This window comes from Neofelis nebulosa, chromosome X (genome assembly GCF_028018385.1).
Source record: "Neofelis nebulosa isolate mNeoNeb1 chromosome X, mNeoNeb1.pri, whole genome shotgun sequence".
Lineage (NCBI taxonomy): Eukaryota > Metazoa > Chordata > Mammalia > Carnivora > Felidae > Neofelis > Neofelis nebulosa.
In genome coordinates this window covers 85,686,695-85,700,061 of record NC_080800.1, presented here as the reverse complement: position 1 = coordinate 85,700,061, position 13,367 = coordinate 85,686,695, and the positions used below count along the sequence as shown (strand labels likewise).

Sequence of the window (13,367 nt, the reverse complement as noted above, 5' to 3'; positions counted from 1 at the left end):
ATCCACTACTTTCAGGTTGGAGGAGAGGAAGGTAGCTGAGACTTTCACAAATTAACATAATGGGCCAAGGAAAATCTGTGCCATGAATCTCAGGAGTCTATACACTTAGCAGTCACACTGCAATTCCTTCCCAAGAACCCCCTCCCCAACCCATAACTCAAGTCAGAGGAGTCAGCCCAAGGAGTCAATGATCACCTCAGGTGATGGAAGAGAGCGATTAGAGTGGAACTGATCTGGATTGGGCATGTTTGCCATATCCTGCTGCCATGTGCTCTAACTTGCTCACTCTCAGTGCTCTGAGCTGGTCTCCTGCACAGCTAATTACAAAACAAACCCATAGGAATGAATATTCTCACAGTCACTGACTTTGCAGAGAAACAAGCCCAGCTTTCTGCTGATGGGACAGTTAATAGTATTTGTTCATCTCCCTATAAGGCATAGAAACATGCAAACAAATATTTTCCTGGGACAGAGACTGGAAATATCTTTGCCCCTGTCACCAAGAGCAGGGTGTGATAGCCCTGTGTGATAGGTTGAGGCAGGGGGTGAGAAATAGGGGAAAGAAAGGAAACACAAAACAACAGTGGCAGAAGAGGAAGGGAAAAAATCACTCTTGAGACTGATACTCAAGGCCCTCCTTCCCACTAATTCTAAGAAGGCTTTTTTTTTTCTCCTTGTCACCCAAGGTCATGGGTAGAGTTGACCTTGCTTCTAGAGGGAGCAAGTAGCCACCTGCAGGGTATGAATTGTGACACTCTGGGAAAGGCCCCCCACAGGCACTGGGAAGCTGCCAGGAATTCCCACCATTAGTCATGCCTATGAGTTACAGAATTGAAATATCTATTAAATTGCAAATATGTTAGCTGTGAAGGGAAACATTTTGGGGCCATTATCGGTCAGCAATTTTTTATTTTATTTAAGTTCTAGATTAGGCCCAGCAGAAAGCAAGGATCTAAGGAGATGGGCTGCAGAAAAGATAGGACATTAGGACATTTAATAGTGAGAGAACGGACAAAGATGTCATTCACAGTGGGCTGGGTAGGCTAGGAAAGGCCAGGGTCACCAGAGGCATTGGGTGAGGGAGGCCTAGGAGGAAAGGCAAAGGAGCTGCTACAAGCTGGTTTCGGTCATGAGATTTTTGCACCTGCGACTGCGCAAAAGAACAGTCAATTATGAAATGCACAGTCAGTCATGTGAAAGTTTCCTTAATGTGGCCAACAACTACTGGCTGCTGAGGGCTTTCCTCATTAAGTCACACAAAAGGTACAAATGAGATACATTCTCACCTAATAATCAGGACACAGACATTCAGATCATGTTAACTGTTGCTCAGAACATGAAAGAGAGAGAACATATGCTAATGAGTTGTTCCCCTCTGTTTCACATCCGCACCGCTTGGGGGAGCTTCAAGGTGGGTGCTTTATCCCTAGGGCTTTTCAACTATCTGAAACATTTGAGACCAACTTGCTTCATCACCTAAATTGCTCTTCTCTGTAAGGTGATCAATTTGTCAATACCCCTCCTGTAGTATTACATCCATAAATTGTGCCCTTCACTTTCTGCTTGGATCGACCAGTCTGTTGGATGGTATGATTAAGATGGCTTCTGAGTGCTGTTCTCAGTTTGTCTATTAACTACTCTCCAGGCCACTTAAGGTTTTTTTTGTTTTTTTTTTTTTTTTTTTTCCTACTCACTGCTGGAGATGGAAATGTGGAGCAAAGACTGAGCCAGACACACAGTCATTTGCTTATTTAAAAGTGCTACTGAACCAAACTCTTTAAGGTGAAGGCCTCAAAAAGACAGCCCCCAAAGTGAATTTACCATATAAGCATGTTTTATTTGGTCCACATGCTGCTCAACAAACCAGAGATTTCCACATAAAAATCCAGACTTCCATGATCTCTTCAAAAATTAGAGTGCCTAGTAGTATCTTATCCTTAATTTCACATGACAACAATCAGCTAGGGCTGCTAGTACTCTCCAACTTGCCTCTCTCTGTTGCTTTGCACACCCACTCAGGTACATGACTTGCCTGGTTTCTAGAAGCATTTGACTATTGATTAGGGCATTGCTCCTTTGCTGGTTTGGATTCAGCCATCGGCAATAAATGCTTTTTCTTTTATGGAAGGAATAGAATCACAGCTATTTTTTTTAAGCCAAAACAATGGGTTGGCAAATGAACATTTTAGATAACGGGTTATTTCAGGGATCCTTAGACATGACCTCTGAAGTCACTAATTTTGGAGTCTACCTGGGGAATGTGTCTCCCCTCCTTCTGGCCCAGAACCCAGGATTAAGGGACTATGGACAGAGTAACAGTGGAATCGTATAGAAAGGCATTACGTTATGAATCACAAGATAGAGGCACTAGTTGTGGCCATGCCATTCACCAGCTGCTACCCAGGAAAAATGGTCTAAAATCTCTGAGCCATAGTGTACTCGGGGCGGGGGTGGGGGCAGAAATATTGTGTGGATTTACAAGTTTAAGAAATGTCCTTCTCATTCTCCTTTTAGAAAACGTAATACATATTAGAATATTATATGCACTAAGATACCTTGAAATGACTTGCAAAAAAGAAATCTGTTTAACTTTAACCTAGCAGATAAACACATTGTCACAGAACCTCTCTCCATTCCTCTCCTTTCCTCTCCTCTCCTTTCCTCTCCTCTCCTCTCCTCTCCTCTCCTCTCCTCTCCTCTCCTATCTGTCTTCCAAAAATAACTATTAACATCTCTTAGAACTGGAGCTCCACAGAACAAAGTTTGGAAACACTGTTTGAAGCACTATTTGTTCTAATGAAAAAAAAATTCCCAGGTTCCAAAGGGAAGATAATTCTGTCTCTAGCCATCTGCTTTCAGAGCCACATTAAGAAACTTGAATCCTATGATTCTTGTTGCAGAGTAGGCATCAATTTATGTGTTAGCTGCTCTTTACCAGCTGAATAAACATTGTTTAACCAGGATATTCTCCATTGCTTCACTTCCTCTAGCTTGAAATCATTATGACAACTGCAATGAACCTCATGGGAATCCATTTTTTCTCAGTATGGATTTCCATATTAATAGGGCCATTTGGTGCCAAAATATGAAACTTGGCAAATCCCATCGTGTGTATGTTCTTGCTTTCCTGGCACCACACTTTTTCTTGTTTCTCTCTTGGCACTATCCTAAGCTCAGATTTAATTCTGTGTCCCATTTCTACTGATCTCATCTAAGGTGTTCACTGAGAGCTCCAAAATGTCATGTGTATCCTTTTTGGTGGTATCTAAAATCCAATAGGAAATTATTGAAGACCAAATAGTTAATGTTCAGAAAGGACATTATAGTGGAATAATGGATATTATGATCAAAATTTTGACATTTTTAAATGTATATAATATATATTTTGTGAATGAAATTATATGGTTTGTGCTTGGTGGTGGTTAAAAGTTTATGTGAGAATCAGGAAGACCTAGATTCATACCCGTGCTCTGCCAATTACAAAATATGTGACCTAAGCCATATCTCTTCGCCTAAGGTTTTTCCTCAATAAAATGGAAACAATAATAGTATCCACACTCATGTCATTGTTGTGAGAATTAAATGAGTAAATGAATGAAAAACACTAAGCACAACGTCTGCCACAAAGTGAGCTTTCAATAGACATTAGCTGTCTGTGTGTCCCTATTATGATTATTACATAGTTCTTGGCTTAAAATCACTTCTCCTGTTTATTCTCCATTCTGTTTATTCCTCCAACTCTCCACCATAGCTCTATGTTCCACTATTTTTCCTAAACCCACTTTTATCCCAATGCCTCAGCATTAACAGCAGAGGAATAAAGAAACAAAGAGCCAGCACCAAAAAAGCCTGATTTCAAACCTGATGTGAAATTCCTTCCTCTGTGTGTAAATAGCAGCCATTCTACACACGAGAGGAAGGTCATTATAATAAGCTATGCAGTCTAAATGACACCTACAACAATGCACTACAGTTACTTATAACTTGGCAAAGTGAAATTAAAAGTACTTACTGAAGCCATTCATTTGAACATCTTCACCAAAAACTGATCCCAATTTCCACTCTGCAATTTCGCCAAGCCTTGTGTGTCCAGATTGTGTTGCTACTATTGCTTAATTAGTAACCTACAAGCGAATCTTTGAAAATATCCATACAATAAACCTCTCTTTCTAGCCATGGCACTTAGACACAAATGGATTAAAAGATTATCCTAACATGTGAAGAGGCCCAAATCTGGAACTCTAAAGCTGTCTACAATTATCAGGAGGATGGGTATTATTTGCATATTCACCAAAGAACAGGTAATTTTTTTTTTCCTAAATAGCCTATGTGCATTTCTAAAAAGCCGAATAAAATCATGTAGTTGTGAATGATTTGCTAGGTTAATGGTGAGTTATCTTCCAAGTACAGTTAATTAGAGCTGGCTTTCTGCTTGTGTTCATTTTGGGGATCCCCAGTAATTTATGTCTGCCTTTGACCTTCTCAAGGCAGACATTCTCCTCTAATCCCAGCAGACCCTATTACATTATCTCTCCCACCCTCTCCCACTCCTCTTCTCCTTCTTCCATTATCACCCGTTCTACATTCTCACTATAATATAATCAACTTTCCGTTCTATTTTTAACACTTCAACTAGCCATCTTCACAAAATTCAATGTGAGAACAAAGGGAAAATATCTTTAAAATAACAAACAGCCACCTAAAATATGCTGTAGGAAATAAAACTGTTAGCTGTTGTCATCTTTGACAAATGACCTAAATGCACTAATGTAACATGTCTATTTGTTATTAAACCCCTTCCTACTGATCTACATCCTCTGAAGGAATAAAAAGAAATGTCTACAACAACATCCCACAAGTCTGCAATAATTTATATATTAAAAGTGTTCCAGGAAAGTTGCATTTAAATCAAATCCTATTTTAATGCAGTAGGAAATCTGGCTATTTAAAGAAATCCTATGACAAATTCTTTTATATGGAAAAAATAATTTCATAAAACCAATGATTACTTTCCAATTCATCAGTTTTGAATAGCTGAATCTTTTTATAACTGATCTATTTAAAGCAAGTAGCACCTATACACTTAAAAAAAAAACACTTGCTTTACTGACAAGATATTTCACAGATTTATAAATTTAAAAAGAACAGTCAGAAAATAACCTCTTAAATTTTTAATAACCTTTTAAATATCTCCACACTTGCAATATATAATTTTGTAGAACCTCTATCTACATGATTTTGTAATTAGCCAATCCTATTGATTTTATATTGAAAGTCTTATTCCACGCCTGCATATTGCTAAACTAAAAACAAGTACGAGTGGGTTACTTTTAAAATAATCCCAACCTTGTATTTTGACTTGTTTTACTTTTTAACTTTTTTAAATTTACATCCAAATTAGTTAGCATATAGTGAAACAATGATTTCAGCAGTAGATTTTTTAGTGCCTCTTACCCATTTAGTCTATCCCCCCTCTCCCACAACTCTTCCCATAAGGGAGGGGGAAAACAGAAGAGACTAATAAATATGGAGAACAAACTGAGGGTTACCAGCCTTATATTTTGAATTATGAGAGGGCAACCTGTTTAATTGCTTTGTAATAACAAACATACAAAGCACAGTATAACTTACATAAAACTTCAAATAAAAATAAATCTTCACAGAGCAATGTCTTGAACTTCCATACCAAGAGGCCATTTTGTTTCTATATCAGGGATAACACTTGAATTGTATGAATAAATACATAAACTTGATATCTTCGTATATGAATGATGACCACTGACCCAAGGATAATTTTGAATTATTTTTTTTTCTCCAGCATGTGATACTCAGTGCATTTTTTACTTAAATGGTAAATGAAAAAAATTACTATTTCAGTGGCTGAGACTGCTTTATCCCTGCACTCCCTTGACAGATTTCCCTTGATGACCAAGGACTTATATTTTTAATTTACATCCAAATTAGTTAGCATATAGTACAACAATGATTTCAGGAGTAGATTCCTTAATGCCCCTTACCTATTTAGCCCATCCACCCTCCCACAACCCCTCCAGTAACCCTGTTTGTTCTCCATGTTTAAGAGTCTCCTATGTTTTGTCCCCCTCCTTGTTTTTATATTATTTTTGCTACCCTTCCCTTATGTTCATCTGTTCTGTGTCTTAAAGTCCTCATATGATGTAAGTCACATGATATTTGAATTCCTTTAATTTCGCTTAGCATAATACCTTCTAGTTCCATCCACATAGTTGCAAATGGCAAGATTTCATTCTCTTTGATTGCCAAGGAATACTCCATTGTATATATATACCACATCTTCTCTATCCATTCATCCGTCAGTGGACATTTGGGCTCTTTCCATACTTTGGCTATTGTTGATAGCACTGCGATAAACACTGGGGTGCAGGTGAAGGACTTATATATTCATGACAGCTATTAGGAACTTAGGTAAAACAATTTGGGGCCTATGAAAATGAGTTTGGTGTGTGTGTGTGTGTGTGTGTGTGTGTGAGAGAGAGAGAGAGAGAGAGCACTAACATGCTCACAAGAAAAGCAAACCTGTGACTGACTTCTTTAGCATTATTCTCTCAGCTAGTGTTTCTCAAAGCATAATCCTTGGAAGGCATGCAACAGAATTACCTGGACAACAAGGCAAGTTTCCAATTTTAGAGATGTTGTGAATTAGAATCTGGAGGAGAGAGATGAAACCAGTATTTAAGGAGCCTCATCTTCATCCTATCTGGGTTATTCCACATAATTTTGATGCACATTAAAGTTTGAAAACCTCTGGGAGGTAGAATTGAGGTGAAATTTTAAATCCATAGTTCAATTATACTAAAAGTTCAGGTCAAGTGAATAAATGCTTTGCAAAACACACAAAAGAAGAGCTCTAGCTCTCCTTTTCCAGAATCAAAAAAAGAAACTAAAAAAGCAAATGTGTTGTCACCATAACCCATTAGATGGGAGCATAAAAGGTTTATTGTTAACTTTATTCTGGCCCAACTTAAAATCCAAGTTAAATGCTATAAGGCTGCAAATTTTAGTAAATAACTCCCAATGGAAGTGCTTTGCAAACACCTGATAAGGAATGTGTGACTGGTCAAAGTGATGATGTTGCAAGGATCTGAGCATAGCCAGCTCACTTAGTAATGATGTAAAACTGCCTGATTGACTCTTCTGCTTGGATGAGACAGGAAGTCTAGTTCACATTGAGGAAATCAGAAATCAACCAAAAGCATATCTTTGCTACCTGGAATTGGCCCAATATGGTAGTTATTTTAAAAGCTCATAGAGTTGGGGCGCCTGGGTGGCGCAGTCGGTTAAGCGTCCGACTTCAGCCAGGTCACGATCTCGCGGTCCGTGAGTTCGAGCCCCGCGTCAGGCTCTGGGCTGATGGCTCAGAGCCTGGAGCCTGTTTCCGATTCTGTGTCTCCCTCTCTCTCTGCCCCTCCCCCGTTCATGCTCTGTCTCTCTCTGTCCCAAAAATAAAAAAAATAAAAAAATTTAAAAAAAAAATAAATAAAAATAAATAAATAAAAGCTCATAGAGGAAAGGATGTACATTTCTAATCAAAAGAATAAGTCAAACCTCCACAGAAGTTACTCTACAAATTCAGACTAAGTAGAACTGTCATGTATTAGGATAGAGCATGAACTAAAACATACATGTTAGTTTCCTTTCTCTTAAGCTTTAATTTTTTTAATGTTTATTTATTATTTTTGAGGGAGGGACAGAGAGTGCGAGAAGGGGAGGAAGAGAGAGAGGGAGACACAGAATCTGAAGAGGCTTCAGGCTCTGAGCTGTCAGCACAGAGCCGGACGCAGGGCTGGAACTCACAAGCCATGAGTTCATGACCTAAGCCGAAGTCGGATGCTCAACCAACTGAGCCACCCAGGCACCGCATATGTATGTTAGTTTCTTTTTTTCTGTTTTATTTATTTATTTTTAAATATGAAATTTATTATCAAATTGGTTTCCATATAACAACACCCAGTGCTCATCCCAACAGGTGCCCTCCTCAATGTCCATCACCTACTTTCCCCTCCCTCCCAACCCCCCATCAACCCTCAGTTTATTCTCAGTTTTTAAGAGTTTCTTATGGTTTGGTTCCCTCCCTAATAATGAAGCAACAGAAAGACAAATGAAGAAACTGATCCCATTCACAACTGCACCAAGAACCATAAAATACCTAGGAATAAACCTAACCAAAGATGTAAAAGATATGTATGCTGAAAACTATAGATAGCTTATGAAGGAAATTGAAGAAGATACAAAGAAATGGAAAAACATTCCATGCTCATGGATTAGAAGAATAAATATTGTTAAAATGTCAATATTAGTTTCTAATAAAATATTTTGTATTCCTTGTGTTAACATTCAGAATTTTGAAAAATACAAAACAAACTGCTGACTCCTAGGGATCAAAAACTTAATAAAATATGAGTTACAGCAATAAACCTACTCGCCAAGTGTCACTACTTTGTAGACTGATTTTAACATTACCCCAAAAAGGTCAGTTAAATCATAAACAAAAATAATATAGAAGGAAATCTGTATTCCTAACATTAGTGAGAGTATAATCAACCAACTAGTTGATGTCAACATTAGATAGTTCAACAGGTAATGCCCAAGTGCATCAGTCACAAGTGCTTTTTAATAGCCAAACAATAGTGTTTTATTGATAAAAGGTTACTTTCAATTGATACAAAATTGCTGTGTAAAATAAGTTTTCAAAATACATTTCTTTTTTAAAATTTTTAAATATTTATTTATTTTTGAGAGGAAGTGAGAGAGACAGAGACAGAGTGTGAGTGGGGGAAGGGCAGAGAGAGAAGGAGATACAGAAGTCAAAGCAGGCTCCAGGCTCTGAGCTGTCAGCACAGAGCCTGATGTGGGGTTCAAACCCACAAACCATGAGATCATGACCTTAGCCAAAGTCAGATGCTTAACTGACTGACTAACCCAGGTGCCCCTCAAAATACATTTCTACAGGTAAAGATTATCTCTTAGTAAAAGCAATGATCTATAAATAAAAGCATTTATTTAGATTTGGGCAGCACAACAAAGGGGGATTTTGAAGTGAGACAGGGTAGGACTACTTACCTCCCTACATGATGACTTTTCACTGTAGCATAATGGTTAGTAGTCACAACCTGTAGGTTTAGGCACATTGTACAGAGTTTTTACCAAGAGAAAGTGTTCAGTGACTTTAGAGCATGTTTGTGCAAGGCCAATTATGTGGACTATTTTGGCATTAACTATAGTAGTAAAAGCTGTTTAAAAGGTAGAGCTGGGGACACATGTGCAAGTGGTCAGTGGAAGCCCTGTGTATGCATCAGTCATAAGTGAATTAATGTAATCAATGTTACAATTGTCCAGATTATGTCAAATTTTACTATGGTTGAGATTTTATCCTCAATACAAATGTGTGTGTGAACACTTAAACACACACACAAACACACACACACACACCACATAAATCTAAAACGTATATAAAAAAGAAAATTAGGCAAGGTTTGTTCAGGAACAATAGCAGGTAGACTTCTGTAATGAAGTTTCTTAAGGTCCATCACAAACATCATGAGGGATAACTTTTATGGTATTAAGTTCTGTCATGTGTCTCTAAAAATTACTTTCTAACATTCTCCACCACATAAGAATATCCTGAGTTTCTCTCTTTTAGTATGAGTAGAATTACTAGCTTATACTTTACTTGTACTTCAGATTTAAAATACACACACACACACACACACACACACACACACACACACTATTTGTTTGGAGTTGCTCCATTTAAGAATAAGTAGAACCATACAACAACATCAGTCATTTAGGAGTAATTTTGTATATGATATTTTGGATGCAGTCCAAGAAGACGTCATTCCAAAAGGCCAACAGAATATCATTCTGAGGCAGGCATTACCTACAAGGAGATTCCAAATATGGGTTAAGTCAACATTCTAAAGTGGTTCCACTATATTTTTCTGAGATGCTTAGTAACAGCTAATGATATCTTGAAGAGCTAATAACCTTTCATAAAGGCAGATAACAGATATGCAGCAACTGGGCCCATGTTCCCTAAATCAATTGTCCAGATTCCATGTATTCTTTCCCAGTACAATTTACTAATAGAGAGCTTTCCAACTATTTGATTTGCATCCAGTTGTAAATTTGCCTCAAGTTCACTCTTTGTTTTGGAAACTCTTTCTTCCGATACCAAATTATACTTAAAAGTTCATTTGCCACAGTTTGGTAGAAGCAATTCTTACCTGTAACTTTCAATTCAGTTGTTCGTCTCACAAGTTTTCCTTCATACTTAAGTTCACAAGTGTAATTTCCTCCATCTTCTTCTTGAACTTCTTGGATTAGAAGAGCATTTCCTTTCTGTATTATTATGCTTCTCCACATTTTTGGCTTGCATTCCTGCAGAGAAAATATTTGCAAGTAAGCAAAAAATTAAAATTCTCATCAAGTCCCAGTACTGGCAAGTTAGTACTTTCACTTGTTTCTGCTCTTCTCCTTAGTTTTCAAAATATATAACTAGAGTTAAGTCAATGACCAGAAAAAAAATATGAATGTCTCTTAATGTGTCCAGTTTAAATGTCACAACTATCAGCCTAAGAGCTACTTTGAAGGCCTGATCCCAAGTGTAGAAATTCTTTGGAGATATTCTGCCAAAATAGAAAAACATACAAGCTTCCCCAATACAAAAGACGTATAGCAGAACCTTAAAAGTAGGTAAATATCACTATAAAGCCCTGGTATTTTTTTTCCTATTTGACAGAGACATTTCCTAAGTGTCCAAAGAGAATAGTGTTCATTTAGCAACATAGTATAATACAAGGGAGTCTTAGGCATTGTTAAACATTCATAACAGGCTTTTATACTGGTAATGTAGTCTAAAATGGTTTTATTAATTACATCTTATAGTTAAAAACAAATGCTAATATTCCAGAGTCTCTCTCCCCATAGTCAAGAGATCCATTAGGTGGATGGGATAGGGGAAGGGTTCAAGAAAATTAGCAGTACTCTAGAAATACAGCTAGGTAAAATTAGCATACATTTTGTCCTAATAATGGAGAAATTTTCCACTTACTTTCTCAGTTCAGTGCTATATGACCAGAGAATAAGATTTGGGTTTGGAAGACAATTTTTCTATACTCCTAATGAGAATGTGAAGGAGTCTTGCTACTGGGATTGGACTTCTCTAGAAAGAAGTGTTTAAAACTTTTCCAGAGAGTGACAAAAACATAACATGAACCGAGTAGGTAAGAATATTCAGCCAAGTGGCTTTGCCTTTTGAGAATTTCTCAGACTACTTTGTAGATATTTTTCCAGTTTGTCTACTACCCATCTCAAATGTTCAACGAAAGTAGTGGCCAAAAGCTGCACAAACATCAAAAGGTCTAAGGGATAGCCGTGATTATTCAGCTATGCTAAGTAACCAAGGCAAAAATTTTATCATCTAATTTCTGAATCTGTCAGCTACGGCAATGAAGAAATGATTGTGAGGCAAATTATGTAAATAATTGTTAAAAGAACTTTCCACTTTTCCCACCATGGTATATACAACATCTCTTCTACCCCGTCTCCACCTCACCCCCCATTCCTGCCCTCCATACATACATTCTAAACATTCACGTGAAGGTAGAATCAGTGCAGACTCTCAATCTCCAGCTCTGCATGGATGCACATGTATGTGTATGTGTGTGTGTGTGTGTGTGTGTGTGTGTGTGTGTGTGTGTAAAATGCTTTGAGAGAAGGAGCACACATTTATTAGTTTCTTACTGCAACAATTTTTTTATGATAGCAGGAGTTTTGACAACACAAACTGGCACTTAAGTTCACAGGTATAATATTTAAGAGATATGCTTGCTTTATGTCCAATACAACTACCCACACACATTGTCAGAAGAGTAAATAAAAGTAATACTATCTAGGGCATCTAGATATAAGGCTGTTTCACTCCCTAGGGTCTTTCCAAAGAACAGTTAAAGGTCTGTCTGAAATTATATTACACACCATGTCTGGTGAGGTTTATCACCTATATGAGATTTGCTTCTGAGTTAAACCTGGGGATATAAGGTTTCTGGGAAAATGAAGAAGATAGTCTGAACAGAAAGAAAAAAAAATAGTCCAGCTGCCACTATCGTCATACAATAATAATCCACAATTATTTTCGCATTGTTTCGAACTCTGATAGCCTCAGATTTCTAAAGAATCATTCTGAAGGTTATTAAACAAAAATATGGTCCCTTTGGGCATTTTGAGAGGAAAGGAAAATGAAAACTGAGCTGCTTCACTTTCACATAGCAGTGGTGGGGGTGGACAAATGAGTCCACACACTTGTATTCAAAGACAAATGACGTTTTCTAATGTCATTTTTAGGGAAAGTCCATATGCAATTGGCTCTAACAATTTTCAATTTCTGTGCACACTGCTTTGATTTTTCCCCCAGGAAGTACAATGTAAAGAGTGTATAGAAGTTAGAAAATAAGCCCAATGAAGAACAGCCTGAAATCTCTACACGTTCTTTGGGCTAGATCGAGATAGCCCCAAGTGCTTTCCAAGTTACCATCTAGCCTTATAAAATATTACTTGTACCCAATATAGCTTTTTGAGTTTTTCTTTTAAACTGTGGCATAGGAAAATATTATCATCAGGTAATCTCCACCCTTCTGGAGCCAATGTAGTATAGATGAAAAGGCAAACTGCTGTCAGAGCAAAACAGCTCTAGGTCAACATCTGGGTTTCACCCAAGTTCTGTGGTCTTGGGCAAATTTGTTTAACTTCTTCAGGTATCAGTTTCTTACTCTGCATATGAGGATAATATAATACCATGTGAGAAGCCAGAGCCCAGAAGCTTGCAGAGTTTATTCATTATACTCTTGCTGGGCAGCACTATATGATGGTAATTCAGCACAGAGAATACATTCCATCCCTAAACTTTCACAATCCTGGATTATGTCTCCTCCAAACCTCCAGGTCTCCTTGGTGAAAACTGGTGCTAACTTACTAATCAGATGAAAACAAATCCTCACAAATTGGTTAACTATCTCCAGGAACACAATACTTTAACCCACTGAAAATGTATAGCTCCTAAGAGGCCACTCCAACATTAATCCCAGAAGGTGGGTACAGAAACTATATTTTGTTCAGAAGAGGCTTATAGAAGACCATTGCCCCCACAAACCCATCCTTTATAAAGTTACCTCATTGGCTATCCTGCAGATATCTGGGTACCTACATCAAACCTCATAAGTCTTTTATGCTTTTTACTCCATTAGTTGCAGTATTTCTCCCTCAAACTGCTGGCTGCTAGGCTTACTACTGTCATTGTTTCTCTCCTGTGCCCAATCTTCCCATGACCT

The 13,367-nt window shown here is 37.7% G+C and overlaps 1 protein-coding gene across 1 annotated transcript in view; it reads right to left on the bottom strand.

Moving 5' to 3' along the window:
- The window catches only part of IL1RAPL2 (interleukin 1 receptor accessory protein like 2), a 1,151,998-nt gene that overhangs the window by 467,594 nt on the left and 671,037 nt on the right, over nt 1-13,367 (bottom strand). The window contains exon 5 of the mRNA XM_058713967.1: nt 10,266-10,419. Coding sequence (XP_058569950.1) covers nt 10,266-10,419 — 154 coding nt within the window. The remainder of the gene's footprint in view (nt 1-10,265; nt 10,420-13,367) is intronic.